This window comes from Phyllopteryx taeniolatus, unplaced genomic scaffold, assembly GCF_024500385.1.
Source record: "Phyllopteryx taeniolatus isolate TA_2022b unplaced genomic scaffold, UOR_Ptae_1.2 contig_36, whole genome shotgun sequence".
Classification (NCBI taxonomy): domain Eukaryota; kingdom Metazoa; phylum Chordata; class Actinopteri; order Syngnathiformes; family Syngnathidae; genus Phyllopteryx; species Phyllopteryx taeniolatus.
The window spans coordinates 86,550-100,217 of NW_026903294.1; the positions used below are offsets into that span (position 1 = coordinate 86,550).

The 13,668-nt window shown below is 50.8% G+C and overlaps 2 protein-coding genes across 4 annotated transcripts in view; both read right to left on the reverse strand.

The window, feature by feature from the left end:
* LOC133473711 (zinc finger protein OZF-like) overlaps positions 1-6,690 on the reverse strand; it is a 12,145-nt gene extending 5,455 nt beyond the window's left edge. Inside the window, exon 1 of the mRNA XM_061765332.1 lies at positions 5,886-6,690. Coding sequence (XP_061621316.1) covers positions 5,886-6,072 — 187 coding nt within the window. The 5' untranslated portion in view covers positions 6,073-6,690. The remainder of the gene's footprint in view (positions 1-5,885) is intronic.
* An 867-nt stretch (positions 6,691-7,557) lies between these two features.
* LOC133473707 (gastrula zinc finger protein XlCGF57.1-like) lies at positions 7,558-13,257 on the reverse strand. 3 transcript variants are annotated; one of them, XM_061765327.1, is made up of 5 exons: positions 13,065-13,255; positions 12,189-12,346; positions 12,002-12,055; positions 8,876-9,721; positions 7,558-7,976 (listed from the first exon to the last, which is right to left on the reverse strand). In XM_061765327.1, the coding sequence occupies exons 2-5, from the start codon at positions 12,313-12,315 to the stop codon at positions 7,687-7,689; spliced, it is 1,317 nt and encodes a 438-aa protein (XP_061621311.1). In that variant the 5' UTR covers positions 12,316-12,346; positions 13,065-13,255; the 3' UTR covers positions 7,558-7,686. The 3 variants fall into 3 exon arrangements, with proteins under 3 accessions (XP_061621311.1, XP_061621309.1, XP_061621310.1); XM_061765325.1 differs by having other exon boundaries at positions 7,558-9,721; positions 13,065-13,257; XM_061765326.1 differs by lacking the exon at positions 12,002-12,055 and having other exon boundaries at positions 7,558-9,721; positions 13,065-13,254.
* Positions 13,258-13,668: the final 411 nt, after the last annotated feature.

The window sequence follows — 13,668 nt, forward strand, 5'->3', positions numbered from 1 at the left end:
CAGTACCCCCCTCTCAACGGACACCTCCCGCCGTCCTGCCAGGCTTCCCCGGGTGAGCCGCGTAAAAGTCCGAGTTGTGGGCGTATTCAATCCAAGGAAGGAACGAGCTCCAGGAGCTGGGGTTGCGTAAGACGAATTCTCGGGTGTCTTTGACCAGGCTGGGCCACCAGAAAGATGCCGGGATGACACGTGAGCTTGGAGTTGTGGGCCCACCGAAGGACATCAAAGCTTGCGGAATCGGGTACGAAAAGACGGTTCGGAGGTCTGGTCTTGGGGTCAGGGTGACAATTGACAATTTGTTCTATTTTCCATGAGGCAGCACCAATGAAGCAGCAGGAAGGGAGGTTAGTATCGGGTTCTGCAGGGCTGGAGGGGAGTGAGTATCTGTGGGCGAGGGCGTCAGGTTTACTTTCGCGCGATCCAGGTCGGAAAGAGAGGCTGAAATTGAATCGGCTTAGGAAGAGGGCCCAGCGAGCTTGCCTGGCCGACCCCGTTTGGGGGACCGGAGGTAAGAAAGGTTCTTGTGATCAGTACAGATGATAAACAGTACTTCAATCCCCTCCACTCTTCCAAAGCCCATATCATGACAAGCAGCTCTCGATTGCCAACGTCATAACTCCTCTCAGCAGGGGACAGACGAGAGGAGTTTCTGGGACGTGGGGTCCCGCTGCGAGAGGACGGCTCCTGCCCCAGTGCCCGAGGCGTCAACCTCCACCATGAACTGGAGGGAGGAGTCGGGGTGGCGTAGGACGGGAGCACTGTGATAAGGGTTTTGAGTTGGCTGAAAGCTTGGGATGCTGCCGGGGTCCACTGAAAGGGGGAGCTGGTGGACGTAAGGCTGTTGAGGGTAAGTGCGACCTTGCTGTAATTGTGGATGAAGCGGCGGTAGAAGTTGGCGAATCCAAGGAAACATTCTAGTTCCTTCTGGGTTGTGGGAATGGGCCAGTCAATGATTGCTTGGATTTTGGCAGGGTCTGGTTGCAACTGTCCTTTGGCAATGATGTAGCCTAAAAAAAAAAATGTACGGAGGAGAGGTGGAATTCGCATTTTTCTGGCTTGACGTACAGACTGTTTTCAAGGAGGTGCTGGAATACGGTGTTCTTCGGGGGAGCGGGAGAAAATGTCGTCGTCCAGGTAAACAAAAACAAAACGGTTTAACACATCATGGAGGACGTCGTTGATGAATGCTTGGAAGACTGCGGGGGCATTGGTTAATCCAAATATTCAAAGTGTCCAAGGGGGGTATTGAAAGCAGTCTTCCATTCATCCCCCTCACGGATACGGATGAGGTGGTCATCCAAGGCTGTGACGTTTTTGGGAGACTGCGGTGGTTGGAGAGGGAGTTGGAGCTGATGTGTTATACCTTCGTGATTAAAATTATCGTCTGCACCGGAATCTATAAGGGCAACTATCGCTGTGTCGTGAGCGGACCCTAGAATACAAGCAGGAACGGTCCTATGGGACGGAGAGCTCGAGGAAATGGCGGTTTGGCTCCCCACGGCAGTCTCGGATCGCACAGAGCCTGATCTTTTGGCCGCAAGGGGCATGTGGCAATGAAGTGACCGCAATAAATGCACAGCCGCTGGATGACGCGACGCTGATGTTCCTGGGGATCGAGACGTGTGTTACCAATTTGTATGGGCTCATCAGGCGCAGTGGGGGGTGACCAAGGGGCAGAAGGCAGGTGAGATGCTAACGGCGCGTTGGTCACGGTTGAAGTAATTTTACGCGCTCGGACCCCCCTCTCTGGTAATCTCTTTTGCAGATTGCTATCTAGGCGAATGGCGAGTGTGATGAGGTCCTCGAGAGAGGAGGGCTCGTCCCGGGCAGTGAGCTCGTCTTTAAGTTGCTCCAAAAGGCCGTTCAAGAAAATCCGCAGCGTCATCCCACCCGCACGTATCCTAAATTCAATGGAATATGCAGCTACAGAACTAGCGCCCTGAGTGAGCGTAAGGAGGCGACTGGTGGCTTCTCTGCTCTGAACATCAAATTCCCTTTTTAAATTCAGCGGATAAAGAATCGAATGACTGGAGTACTGGGGAGGAGTTGTGGCACAACCCGGTGGACCATTTAGTTGCTTTGCCGCGGAGGAGGTTAGTGACAAACGCGTCCTTGGATTGTTCGGTGGGATAACTGTACGATTGAAGGTTGAAAACTAGGGAGCAATTGAGGAGAAACTGGCTACATGCACCTAGGTCCACGGAGTAGGGCTCGGGCGGAGCGACATGAGGTTCTTTTTACGGTAGCCTGCAGGCTCAGAAGTAGTACGAGTAGTAGTAGTAGTAGTAGTAGTAGTGGTCGGATTGCATCTTCGAAGAAAGGAGGGAGACTTGTTGCGTAAGGGAGTGTAAAGATTTCTTGAAAAGCTTTGTCTTGCCACCCTAGCTGGGCGCCTTGGAAGGTGAGTGCATGTTTTAGCGCCTCCAGGGTTGCTGGGTCCATTTGTGGCCAGAGTATTCTGTCACGAAAGGATGGAGACTGGACCCAAGAGCAGGCGGAGGCTGCTGTGATGAACAGTTTATTGAAAAGGGAAATGTAGGTAGTCCTTGAGATGCGCTGGCGGGTTGTTGAGGCAGAGAATGCGTGGCAGGCAATGACGAGGACAGTCGGCTGGCTTGGCGGCCGTAATACACTTGGGCAAGGGACACGGAGGTCAGAAAGATGACGAGGATTTGCGTAGCTTGCGTGGAGACTGGGGAACCGTTGTACCGCTGGGGAAGCTTCAATACTCTGGCAAGGATTTCCGGGATCAGGCAGGCTTAAATGCAGGTGGTAACGAGGGCTGATTGGTGACAGGTGCGCGGCCGAGGAAGATGCTGGAAAGAGTGAGAGGGGCAGGGGAGAGCGAGGGCGCAAAGCGCCACCCAGGCTCCAACCCTAGTACTGCAGGCAGCTCATGACATTTGTAGTATTTAAATTGCAAAGCCCCCTCCTTGAGCCTTCACCTTGTCGCGGTGGAGGGGTTTGTGTGTCCCAGTGATCCTAGGAGCTAAGTTGTCTGGGGCTTTACGCCCCTGGCAGGGTCACCCATGGCAAACAGGTCCTAGGTGAGGGACCAGACAAAGCACGGCTCAAAGACCCCTTATGAAGAAGACAAATTATGGACTCAGGTTTACCTTGCCCGGACGCGGGTCACCGGGGCCCCCCTCTGGAGCCAGGCCTGGAGTTGGGGCTCGAAGGAGAGCACCTGGTGGCCGGGCCTGCATCCATGGGGCCCGGCCGGGCGCAGCCCGAAAGGGTAACGTGGGTCCCCCTTCCCATGGGCTCACCACCTGTGGGAGGGGCCATAGGAGTCGGGTGCAGTGCGAGCTGGTCGGTGCCCGAAGGCGGGCACCTTGGCGATCCAATCCCCGGCTACAGAAGCTGGCTCTAGGGACGTGGAATGTCACCTCTCTGGCAGGGAAGGAGCCTGAGCTGGTGTGTGAGGTCGAGAAGTTCCGACTAGATATAGTCGGACTCGCCTCCACGCACAACTTGGGCTCTGGTACCAGTCCTCTCGAGAGGGGTTGGACTCTCTTCCACTCTGGAGTTGCCCACGGTGAGAGGCGCCGAGCAGGTGTGGGTATACTTATTGCTCCCCGGCTCGGCGCCTGCCTGTACGTTGGGGTTGACCCCGGTGGACGAGAGGGTAGCCTCCCTCTGCCTTCGGGTGGGGGGACGGGTCCTGACTGTTGTTTGTGCCTATGCACCAAACAGCAGTTCAGAGTACCCACCCTTTTTGGAGTCCTTGGAGGGGGTGCTGGAGAGCGCTCCCGCTGGGGACTCCATCGTTCTGCTGGGGGACTTTAATGCTCATGTGGGCAATGACAGTGAGACCTGGAAGGGCGTGATTGGGAGGAACGGCCCCCCCGATCAGAACCCGAGCGGTGTTCTGTTATTGGACTTCTGTGCTCGTCACGGCTTGTCCATAAGGAACACCATGTTCAAGCATAAGGGTGTCCACACGTGCACTTGGCACCAGGACACCCTAGGTCGCAGTTCGATGATCGACTTTGTGGTCGTGTCATCGGACTTACGGCCGCATGTCTTGGACACTCGGGGGAAGAGAGGGGGGGAGCTGTCAACTGATCACCACCTGGTGGTGAGTTGGCTCCGATGGTGGGGGAAGATGCCGGTCCGACGTGGCAGGCCCAAACGTATTGTGAGGGTCTGCTGGGAACGTCTGACGGAATCCCCTGTCAGAAGGAGTTTCAACTCCCACCTCTGGCAGAACTTTGCTCATGTTCTGGGGGAGGCGGGGGACATCGAGTCCGAGGGGACCATGTTTCGGATGCCTCCCGGACGCCTCCCCGGTGAGGTGTTCAGAGTCATGTTCATGAGGGGGCAGAGTCTGGGTTCTCTTACTTCTTTTTAAGAAGGGGGACCGGAGGGTGTGTTCCAACTACAGGGGGATCACACTCCTCAGCCTCCCTGGTAAGGTCTATTCAGGTTTGCTGGAGAGGAGGGTCCGTCGGGAAGTTGAATCCCAGATTCAGGAGGAGCAGTGTGGTTTTCGTCCTGGCCGTGGAACAGTGGACCAGCTCTACAACCTTGGCAGGGTCCTCGAGGGTGCATGGGAGTTCGCCCAACCGGTCTACATGTGTTTTGTGGACTTGGAGAAGGCGTTCGACCGTGTCCCTCGGGTGGTCCTGTGGGGGGTGCTTCGGGAGTATGGGGTACCGAAGCCCCTGATACGGGTTGTTCGGTCCCTGTACGACTGGAGTCAAAGTTTGGTCCGCATATCCGGCAGTAAGTCGGACTCGTTTCCGGTGAGGGTTGGACTCCGCCAAGGCTGCGCTTTGTCGCCGATTCTGTTCCTAACTTTTATGGACAGAATTTCTAAGCGCAGCCGAGGCGTAGAGGGGGTCCGGTTTGGTGGCCTCAGTATTGAATCTCTGCTTTTTGCAGATGATGTGGTTCTGTCGGCTTCATCAAGCCGTGACCTCCAACTCTCATTGGGGAGCAGTTCGCAGCCGAGTGTGAAGCGGCTGGGTTGAGAATCAGCACCTCCAAATCTGAGACCGTGGTCCTCAGTCGGGAAAGGGTGGCGTGCCCTCTCCGGGTCGGGGATGAGATCCTGCCCCAAGTGGAGGAGTTCAAGTATCTCGGGGTCTTGTTCACGAGCGAGGGAAGAACGGAACGGGAGATCGACAGGCGGATCGGTGCAGCGTCTGCAGCGATGCGGACTTTGTATCGGTCCGTTGTGGTAAAGAAGGAGCTACGCCGAAAGGCGAAGCTCTCGATTTACCGGTGGATCTCCGTTCCTCCCCTCACCTACGGTCACGAGCTGCGGGTCGTGACCGAAAGAACGAGATCCCGGATACGAGCGGCCGAAATGAGTTTCCTCCGCAGGGTGTCCGGACTCTCCCTTAGAGAGAGGGCGAGAAGTTCGGTCATCCGGGAGGATCTCAGAGTAGAGTCGCTGCTCCTCCGCATCGAGAGGAGCCAGATGAGGTGGCCGGGGCATCTGATTGGGATGCCTCCCGGACAATGGATGGATGGATGGATAAATTGCAAAGCTTTTCTCATTTACTTCACTTATTTTAGTGCTTTTTCAAAAATGTTGAATGTCAGCACAAAGACCATACCAACTACTAGGCAGCCTTTTTCAGACACTCCGAATGGATGTTGCTGATTAATAGCGCTCGCAGGCCAAGACTTCCATGGATGTCAGCTCGCGCGTAACGTACGCGATGACGTCTTTCCTCCTCTTCGGGTCGGCTATCAGAATCGTTAACTGTTGTTTGATTCGGGGGCGGCGACCGCGTAGCTCCGTCCCAACATCGACCCACAACGTACACGTGATAGGGTGTTAATAATCTTCCGTTAAATGCATCATCAAACGGGCCCCGTAAATAAAAAAGGAATATCATTCGAGTTCGAATGCTTGCGACAAGTGAGCCCACCTGTTGGAGGCCGCAGATCGAACGCAGCGTCCGGTCGTTGACCTTTTGGCCCCTCCTCCTCTTTCGGGCCCCGAAGTTCCTCGTCGTACTCCGCCGTCCTCCTCGCGCACATTTTCCCACGGCGATCGCAACGCTTTTCCGCTCTACGTTGTCGGGATGAGAAAAGCAACGATATCAAGATTAACATTTGGACGCTGCGGCTTAAATTGTACGTGAGTTCCAAAATGGCAAAGCACCAAAATCAACAACAAGAAAACAGGAGAATGTGTAAATATGTATTGTGCCAAACATGAGACAGAAAGAACATTTGTGAGAAAACTTGTGTTGAGAAATTCTACGAAAGGATTCACAACCCAGATTGAGATCACAGTAACGACTCAGAAAATACAGGACATTATTTCAACCTCTCAAACAAAGCTGATGGAATTTAGGGTCTTTTTTTTAACCACATTCAAGTGTTAGTACTGGATCTCGTGGTGCCCACTCCTTCCTAGTCGGTGGCGGAAAGAACAACACTTTACCTCCCGCTTGATTTCAAACGCTTCTCTTTGTTAGCAAGCTAGGCTAGGCTAGGCTAGGACGAGCAGCTTCAAGGTGCACCAGACGACTCCAACCGGATACGAAGATGGCACGAGTGACGTTTTTCGGCCACTAAAGTCGCGATCAGGGGCGTCAAGCGTCGACGATTCCCAACATTCGGTCCAAATTCGGCAAGATTTGATGAAGCGCGATCGTCCGTCCTGCTGCATCGCGAGATGTGAAAGGAGCCCTATTACCCATGATCCTTTGGGGCGGAACTATTTAAAGCGACAGGCCACCGACTCGAGCCTGGTGAGGGCTTGTCGACTGCGGTCAAGCCAGTCCCTAATTCGGTTCACACGAGGCATTACGGTAACAAGCCTTCAACACAAAAGCCAACCAATAATAGGCCGACAGGGACGTCAATGCTTTGGATTTTCAATCATTATATGAAAAAATAAGTGAGTGCAAATGGTTGTTTGTTTCTGTGCCCTGCGATTGGCTGGCAACCGGTCCAGGGTGTGCCCCGCCTCCTGCCCGATGATAGCTGATAATGAAGATAACCGGTCCACTTCTGAGAGAAAGGAAACGATGCCAGGATTGCAACCGCCAATGTTAATTCCAAGCTTCATGCATTTAAAAAATAAACTTTATTTGAAATCTGCATACACGACTGCAAAACGTCAGCTTGGCGGCCTTTGTCCGTCATGCCGAGTATTAACAAAATTAAGGGCGGCTGGGCTTCGAGTCCTTTTGCGAGGACCGCAGTTATCCGGGGCGCCGGACCCTATCCCAGCTGACTTCAGGCAAAAGGCCGACGATAACCCTGAAACTGGAAATCGAAGACGGTTTCATTTTGGAAACGATGCAATTGAGTTCCGAAAACGCCGCCGCTTGGCGAGCGGCTCTCGCGGCACTCTGACCTTTGGCAGCCGGACATCACGTCGTCGCTATCCGATCGCGGAGCGAAGAGGCCGCTCTGCTTGCGATTCTCCACAGGGCCCCAGCTTTGCACTTTTGTTTGCCCTTCGGCCATGTTTTTTGCTTTATGTTGCGAGCATTTGGTTTTTGGAGGGGTTCCAGTGGATTAAAGACATTTCCATTCTTTTTATTGGGGGAACTGGATTTCAGAGACAAGCAAATTGAGTCAGCCTCACTGTTTGAAGAAGCTTATTTTATTGATTTACCACCAAAGGTCCGTTTCTTTCCAGTCTTATATCAGTCAATCATTCACTTCTTTGATAATTATCCATGCATTTTCTACCACTTATCCGAGGTCGGGTCACGGGGGGCAGTAGGTTTTGCAGCGACGCCCAGACTTCCATCTCCCCAGCCACTTCATCCTGCTCTTCCGGTGGGATCCAGAGGCATCCAGCCGGGAGCGTGTCCTGGGTCGTACCCGGGGTCTCCTCCCGGTGGGACGTGCCCGGTACACCTCACCAGGGAGGCGTCCGGGAGGCATCCGAATCAGATGCCCGAGCCACCTCATCTGGCTCCTCTCGATGCGGAGGAGCACAGACTCTACTCTGAGCCCCTCCCGGATGACCATCTCTAAGGGAGAGCCCGGACACCCTGCGGAGGAAACTCATTTCGGCCACTCGTATCCGGGATCTCGTTCTTTCGGTCACGACCCGCAGCTCGTGACCGTAGGTGAGGGTAGGAACGTAGATCCACCGGTAAATCGAGAGCTTGGCCTTTCGGCTTAGCTCCTTCTTTACCACAACGGACCGATACAAAGTCCGCATCACTGCAGACGCCGCACCGATCCGCCTGTCGATCTCCCGTTCAATCCTTCCCTCACTCGTGAACAAGACCCCAAGATAAAACCAAATATATATATATATATATATATATATATATATATGTAGATAAATAGATAGACGACAACAAGATGAACACAAAACCCTCAGTCACTCACATTGTAATTACTTTTGCTATGAAACATTTCCATCGTCATTAAAAGACTTTGATCACGGCTATTCTCACCAGCACCCGTGTGTCTTACGAGGGAACCTATGATCACAAAGTGAGCAGAAAAAAACGGTTCTCACCAGTGTGGGTTCTTGAGTGTACTTTTAAGGCTCCCTTCTGAGTGAATTTTTTACCACAATCTGAGCAGGAAAAAGGTTTCTCACCAGTGTGGGTTCTTGTGTGTATGTTTAAATCTCCCTTCCTCGTGAATCTTTTACTGCAACCTGAGCAGGCAAAAGGTTTCTCTCCAGTGTGTGTTCTGGTGTGTATTTTTAAATCTCCCTTCTGAGTGAATCTTTGACCGCAAACTGAGCAGGAAAAAGGTTTCTCACCAGTGTGTGTCGCTGTGTGTCTTTTTAAGCTTCCCTTTACAGAGAATCTTTGACCACAAACTGAGCAGGAAAAAGGTTTCTCACCAGTGTGGGTTCTTGAGTGCACTTTTAATTGTCCCTTTTGAGTAAATCTTTTACTGCAAACGGAGCACGAAAAAGGTTTCTCACCAGTGTGGGTTCTTGTGTGTATTTTGAAGGTTTTCTTCTGTGAGAATCTTTGGCCACAAACTGAGCAGGAAAAAGGTTTCTCTCCAGTGTGCGCTCTTGTGTGTATTTTGAATTGGCCCTCATAAGTGAATCTTTGACCGCAAACTGAGCAGACAAAAGGTTTCTCGCCAGTGTGGGTTCTTGCGTGTATTTTCAAATCTCCCTTCTGAGTGAATCTCTGACCACAAACTGAGCAGGAAAAAGGTTTCTCTCCAGTATGCGTTCTTGTGTGTATTTTCAAGGTTCCCTTCTGAGTGAATCTTTTACTGCAAAATGAGCAGGCAAAAGGTTTCTCTCCAGTGTGTGTTATCTTCAAAGCCTTCTTGTCAGCAAAGGTTTTCCCAAACTGAGAACATTTCCATTGTTTGTTGTCAGTGGGAATTTCCATATCACCTTCAGACTGTTTATCATCATAACTTTCATCAGTGTTCGGAGATTGTGACATCATGCCATCACTATCTGATAGTGGAGCGAAGAGGCCATCTGGTTGTGATCCTGCATCGGGGTCTCCATCACCTTCTGTTGTCATGTGTTGACTTGAGCTGCTGCTTGGAGGCTCCGCCCCTTTGCTCTCTTCTGTTTGACCGTCACCTTCACTCTTCAAAGGGACACCAGTTGAAAACTTGCTGATCTCCTCCTCCTCTTCCTGTTTGATGTGGGGGCGCTCTTCTGCCTCCTCTTTTTTAATGGGACTGGTCTCCAGTTCCTCTTCCTCTCTGATGTGGTGGACCTCTTCATCCTCCTCTTCCTCTTTAATGTGAGGGGGCTGTGGCTCCTGCCGCTCAGGTTGAAGATCTTTACCGATGTCTGCATAACAAGAAGACAAAAAAAAAATAATGGTTTGCCAAAAGCAATTCTCATGTTGCGACTTTCATGTTGTGTGCAAGCATAGTCGTGGTTTGGCATTTGCAAATTCTTTTGTATCGGACTTTTTTTGTGACAGTTACAAGTTACATATTACATGACATCACAGCAAAAATAATCCATAAAAGGCATGTTATTAAAGCTGTAGAACAACCATAAGAAGCATAAAAAAATGTAAATGTACTTCAGAACAACTGCGACTGTTCTTGAATGGCCAAGCCAGAGCCCTGACTTAAACCCAATTGAGCATCTCTGGAGAGACCTGAAAATGGCGGTCCACCAACGTTCACCATCCAACCTGACAGAGCTGGAGAGGATCTGCAAGGAGGAATGGCAGAGGATCCCCAAATCCAGGTGTGAAAAACTTGTTGCATCATTCCCAAAAAGACTCATGACTATATTAGTTCAAAAGGGAGCTTCGACTAAATACTGAGCAAAGGGGCTGAATACTTACAGCTGTGTGATATTTCAGTTTTTCCTTTTTAATAAATCTGCAAAAAGTTCAACAATTCCATTTTTTTCAATATGGGGTGCTGTGTGTACATTATCCATCCATCCATTTTCTACCGCTTATCCGAGGTCAGGTCACGGGCTACGTAGCTTTAGCAGGGTCGCCCAGACTTCCCTCTCCCCAGCCACTTCATCCATCTCTTCCGGGGGGGATGTGTTTTGTCAAGTTTTTGTTTTTTTTTCCTGGTGGGGACACGGGGAAGTCAAGCTACCAGGGTTGCAGTGACTGCAAAGGTTCCTGCGGTGGGAAAGCCTCTTTTGTCTGTTTTGACGCTGGTCTGGTTGCAAAGTGTTATGACTCCGAAGAGTTTTTGTGGTGTCGGACGTTCTGATGTCCAGTGGAGCTTAGGGTTAGTGCGTGTGGGTTTCCTATGAATTGTTATTTTGAGGCTGCCATCTTCATTGTGGAATCCAGGAATGCTATGATCCACTGAGTTTGCGCTTCATGTGTGACTTTTATGTCGATTGTGTTGAGATGGTCTGTAAGCTCTTGTGTGTGTCCAGTTTTTTTATTTCTAGTACCCTTTGTCTATTGTTGGGGCGCAGTCTGGATGGCTGTGGTTTCCAAGTCCTCCAAAGAAAAACTGCTTTTTTGTTGCATGGGGCAGTACTGACAGGACAAGGACAGGACAAGATAGAACAGGACAAGGAGAGGGTCGTGTACAATAAGTGTGGTGGGATTGACTATTTAAATTATAAAAGTCTATAGGACGAGAGTGTGAGTGAGGGGATACACAACGTCGTTTTTTCTCAAAACGGGCTCCTCTTCCACTTTGAAATCGGGCAGGCCAACGACAACGTGAGAAAGTGTCAAATAATAATGTTCATAAAAACAAGTATCAATAAAGGTTCAACAGCGTACGTACCCCTGCATACTCCCGGTTCGGCATTTGCACATTTTTCTGTATGAGTTTTTTTGATGCGACATCATTTCAGCAGCAGTGAAGTGAATCCAAAAATATCCAGTTCAAAATAAGTTTGCGAGGGATACTGTACATGATTTCTGCACCAGTTTTTAGCTTGTTATGAACCCTTTATTCAACATGTGCGTTTATGGAATGTCACAGTTTGTAAATATGTACTACATCACATTGTACAGTTCGCTTTGTTTGTCCATCCATCCATCCGTTGTCTTCCGCTTATCCGAGGTCGGGTCGCGGGGGCAGCAGGCTCAGCGGGGAAGCCCAGACTTCCCTCTCCCCAGCCACTTCCTTTAGCTCTTCCGAGGCGTTCCCAGGCCAGCCGAAGGACGTAGTCTCTCCGGCGTGTCCTGGGTCGTCCCCGGGGTCGCCTCCCGGTGGGACCTGCCTCACCGGGGAGGCGTCCTGGGGGCATCCGAATCAGATGCCCCAGCCACCTCATCTGGCTCCTCTCGATGTGGAGGAGCAGCGCCTCTACTCTGAGATCCTCCCGGATGACCGAGCTTCTCGCCCTCTCCCTAAGGGAGAGCCCGGACACCCTGCGGAGGAAACTCATTTCGGACCGGACCCCCTCTACGCCTCGGCTGCGCTTAGAAATTCTGTCCATAAAAGTTGTGAACAGAATCGGTGACAAAGGGCAGCCTTGGCGTAGTCCAACCCTCACCGGAAAGGAGTCCGACTTACTGCCGGCAATGCGGACCAGACTCTGACTCCGGTCAACCGGTACAGGGACCCGTATCAGGGTCCCACGAAGTCACAATATTTCGAGTCTGTCACAAAAGTCTGTGTCTACCTTGGTGTCGTATTTGTGTTGTTCTTTTCTGTCCGCAACTCAGTTTTCGGTCTCCTGAAATGTGGAACCCACATCATCATCAGGAGGGGTACACGTGATTGGATATTGAGAAAATCATATGATATGTAACGTCAGACATTGCTCATCCAAAAAAAAAAAAAAAAAACGGGAATAATAATCAAATTACTTGCTCTGCGCAGCACAATTCGAGGCTGCAGATTGAACACGGAGTCCAGTAGTTGACCTTTTGGCTCCTCCTCCTCTTTCGGACCCCACAGTTCCTCGTCGTACTCCGCCGTCCCCCTCGCGCACATTTTCACACGACGATCGCAACACTTTTCCGCTCTACGTCGGAGGGATGAGAAAAAGCAAGTGCAAATCAGACATGTGAAACAAAGATATCAAGATTAAGATTTGGACATTGTGGGTTAAACGGTACATTAGTTTCAATGGCAAAGCACCAAAGCGGAACATGCAATTATGCTCATTTGTGACAGAGGGAGAGAAAAGTTGCGTTTGAACATGACAGACATTCGACAAATGGATTCATAAAATGCCGGTTACAGGATGTGATTTCAGCATCTCACACGAACAAAGCTGATAGCATGTTGTTGTTTTTCTGCCATTGACTTGTTCGTACTGGATGCTCTGCTGAGCGAAATGGTGATCCCAAAACGTGTCTCTTTGTTAGCAAGCTAAACGAAGCTAAGCTCGACGAAGCGAAGCTCAACGAAGCTAAGCTCAACGAAGCTAAGCTAAACGAAGCTCAACGAAGCTACGCTAAACGAAGCTAAGCTCGACGAAGCGAAGCTCAACGAAGCTAAACTCAACGAAGCTAAGCTAAACGAAGCGAAGCTCAACGAAGCTACGCTAAACGAAGCTAAGCTAGACGAAGCGAAGCTCGACGAAGCGAAGCTCAACGAAGCGAAGCTCAACGAAGCGAAGCTAAACGAAGCTAAGCTAAGCTAGGGCGAGAAGCTTTCAACGTGCACGAGACGAGTCCAACCGGACACGAAGATTGAACGAATAATGTTTTAGGCCAGTAAGGTATTGATGGACTTACTGCGACGAGGATTCAGCACGTTCGGTCCAAATTCAGGAACAATTTTGCGCAGCCGCGTGGAAGCGCGTGTGGCTGCCGAAAGAAAAGAGGCAGCGGCCAGGAGATCTATTACCCACAATCCTTTGCGGCAGAAAATATTTAAAGAAACAGACCGCCGACGATGACACACTGCGCTCGGGAGTTTCAAGCAAAAGACAAAAAAAAAAAAAAAAAGGTCATAGCAGCTGCTTACAAAGCCAGGACGACGAAAAAGCCCCCACTTTATAAAGGTTGAATTAGCCCCGCCCCTGGGTTTAACCGGAACGTGGACGCTCCACATGACCATATTTGGAGTGTTCTGCTGGCCACAAGGTGGCACTCTGTGTCCGTGAAATACCCACACCCTAACAGACTGGCCTGGTGCCCAAATGGTACCCTTATGTCGTAAGATGCAACTCAGTCCTCTTTGAAGACTCCAGCCTCTGCTCTAAACCAAAGACAGGTTATGGTCTGACAAGACGAGGAAAACCGTAATAAACATACAAATGGCTGAAGGAATCCCTTTGATGTATTTATTTTTGAAAATTGTGCAAAAAGATGCAGAGTCCTCGAGCACAATAGTCCC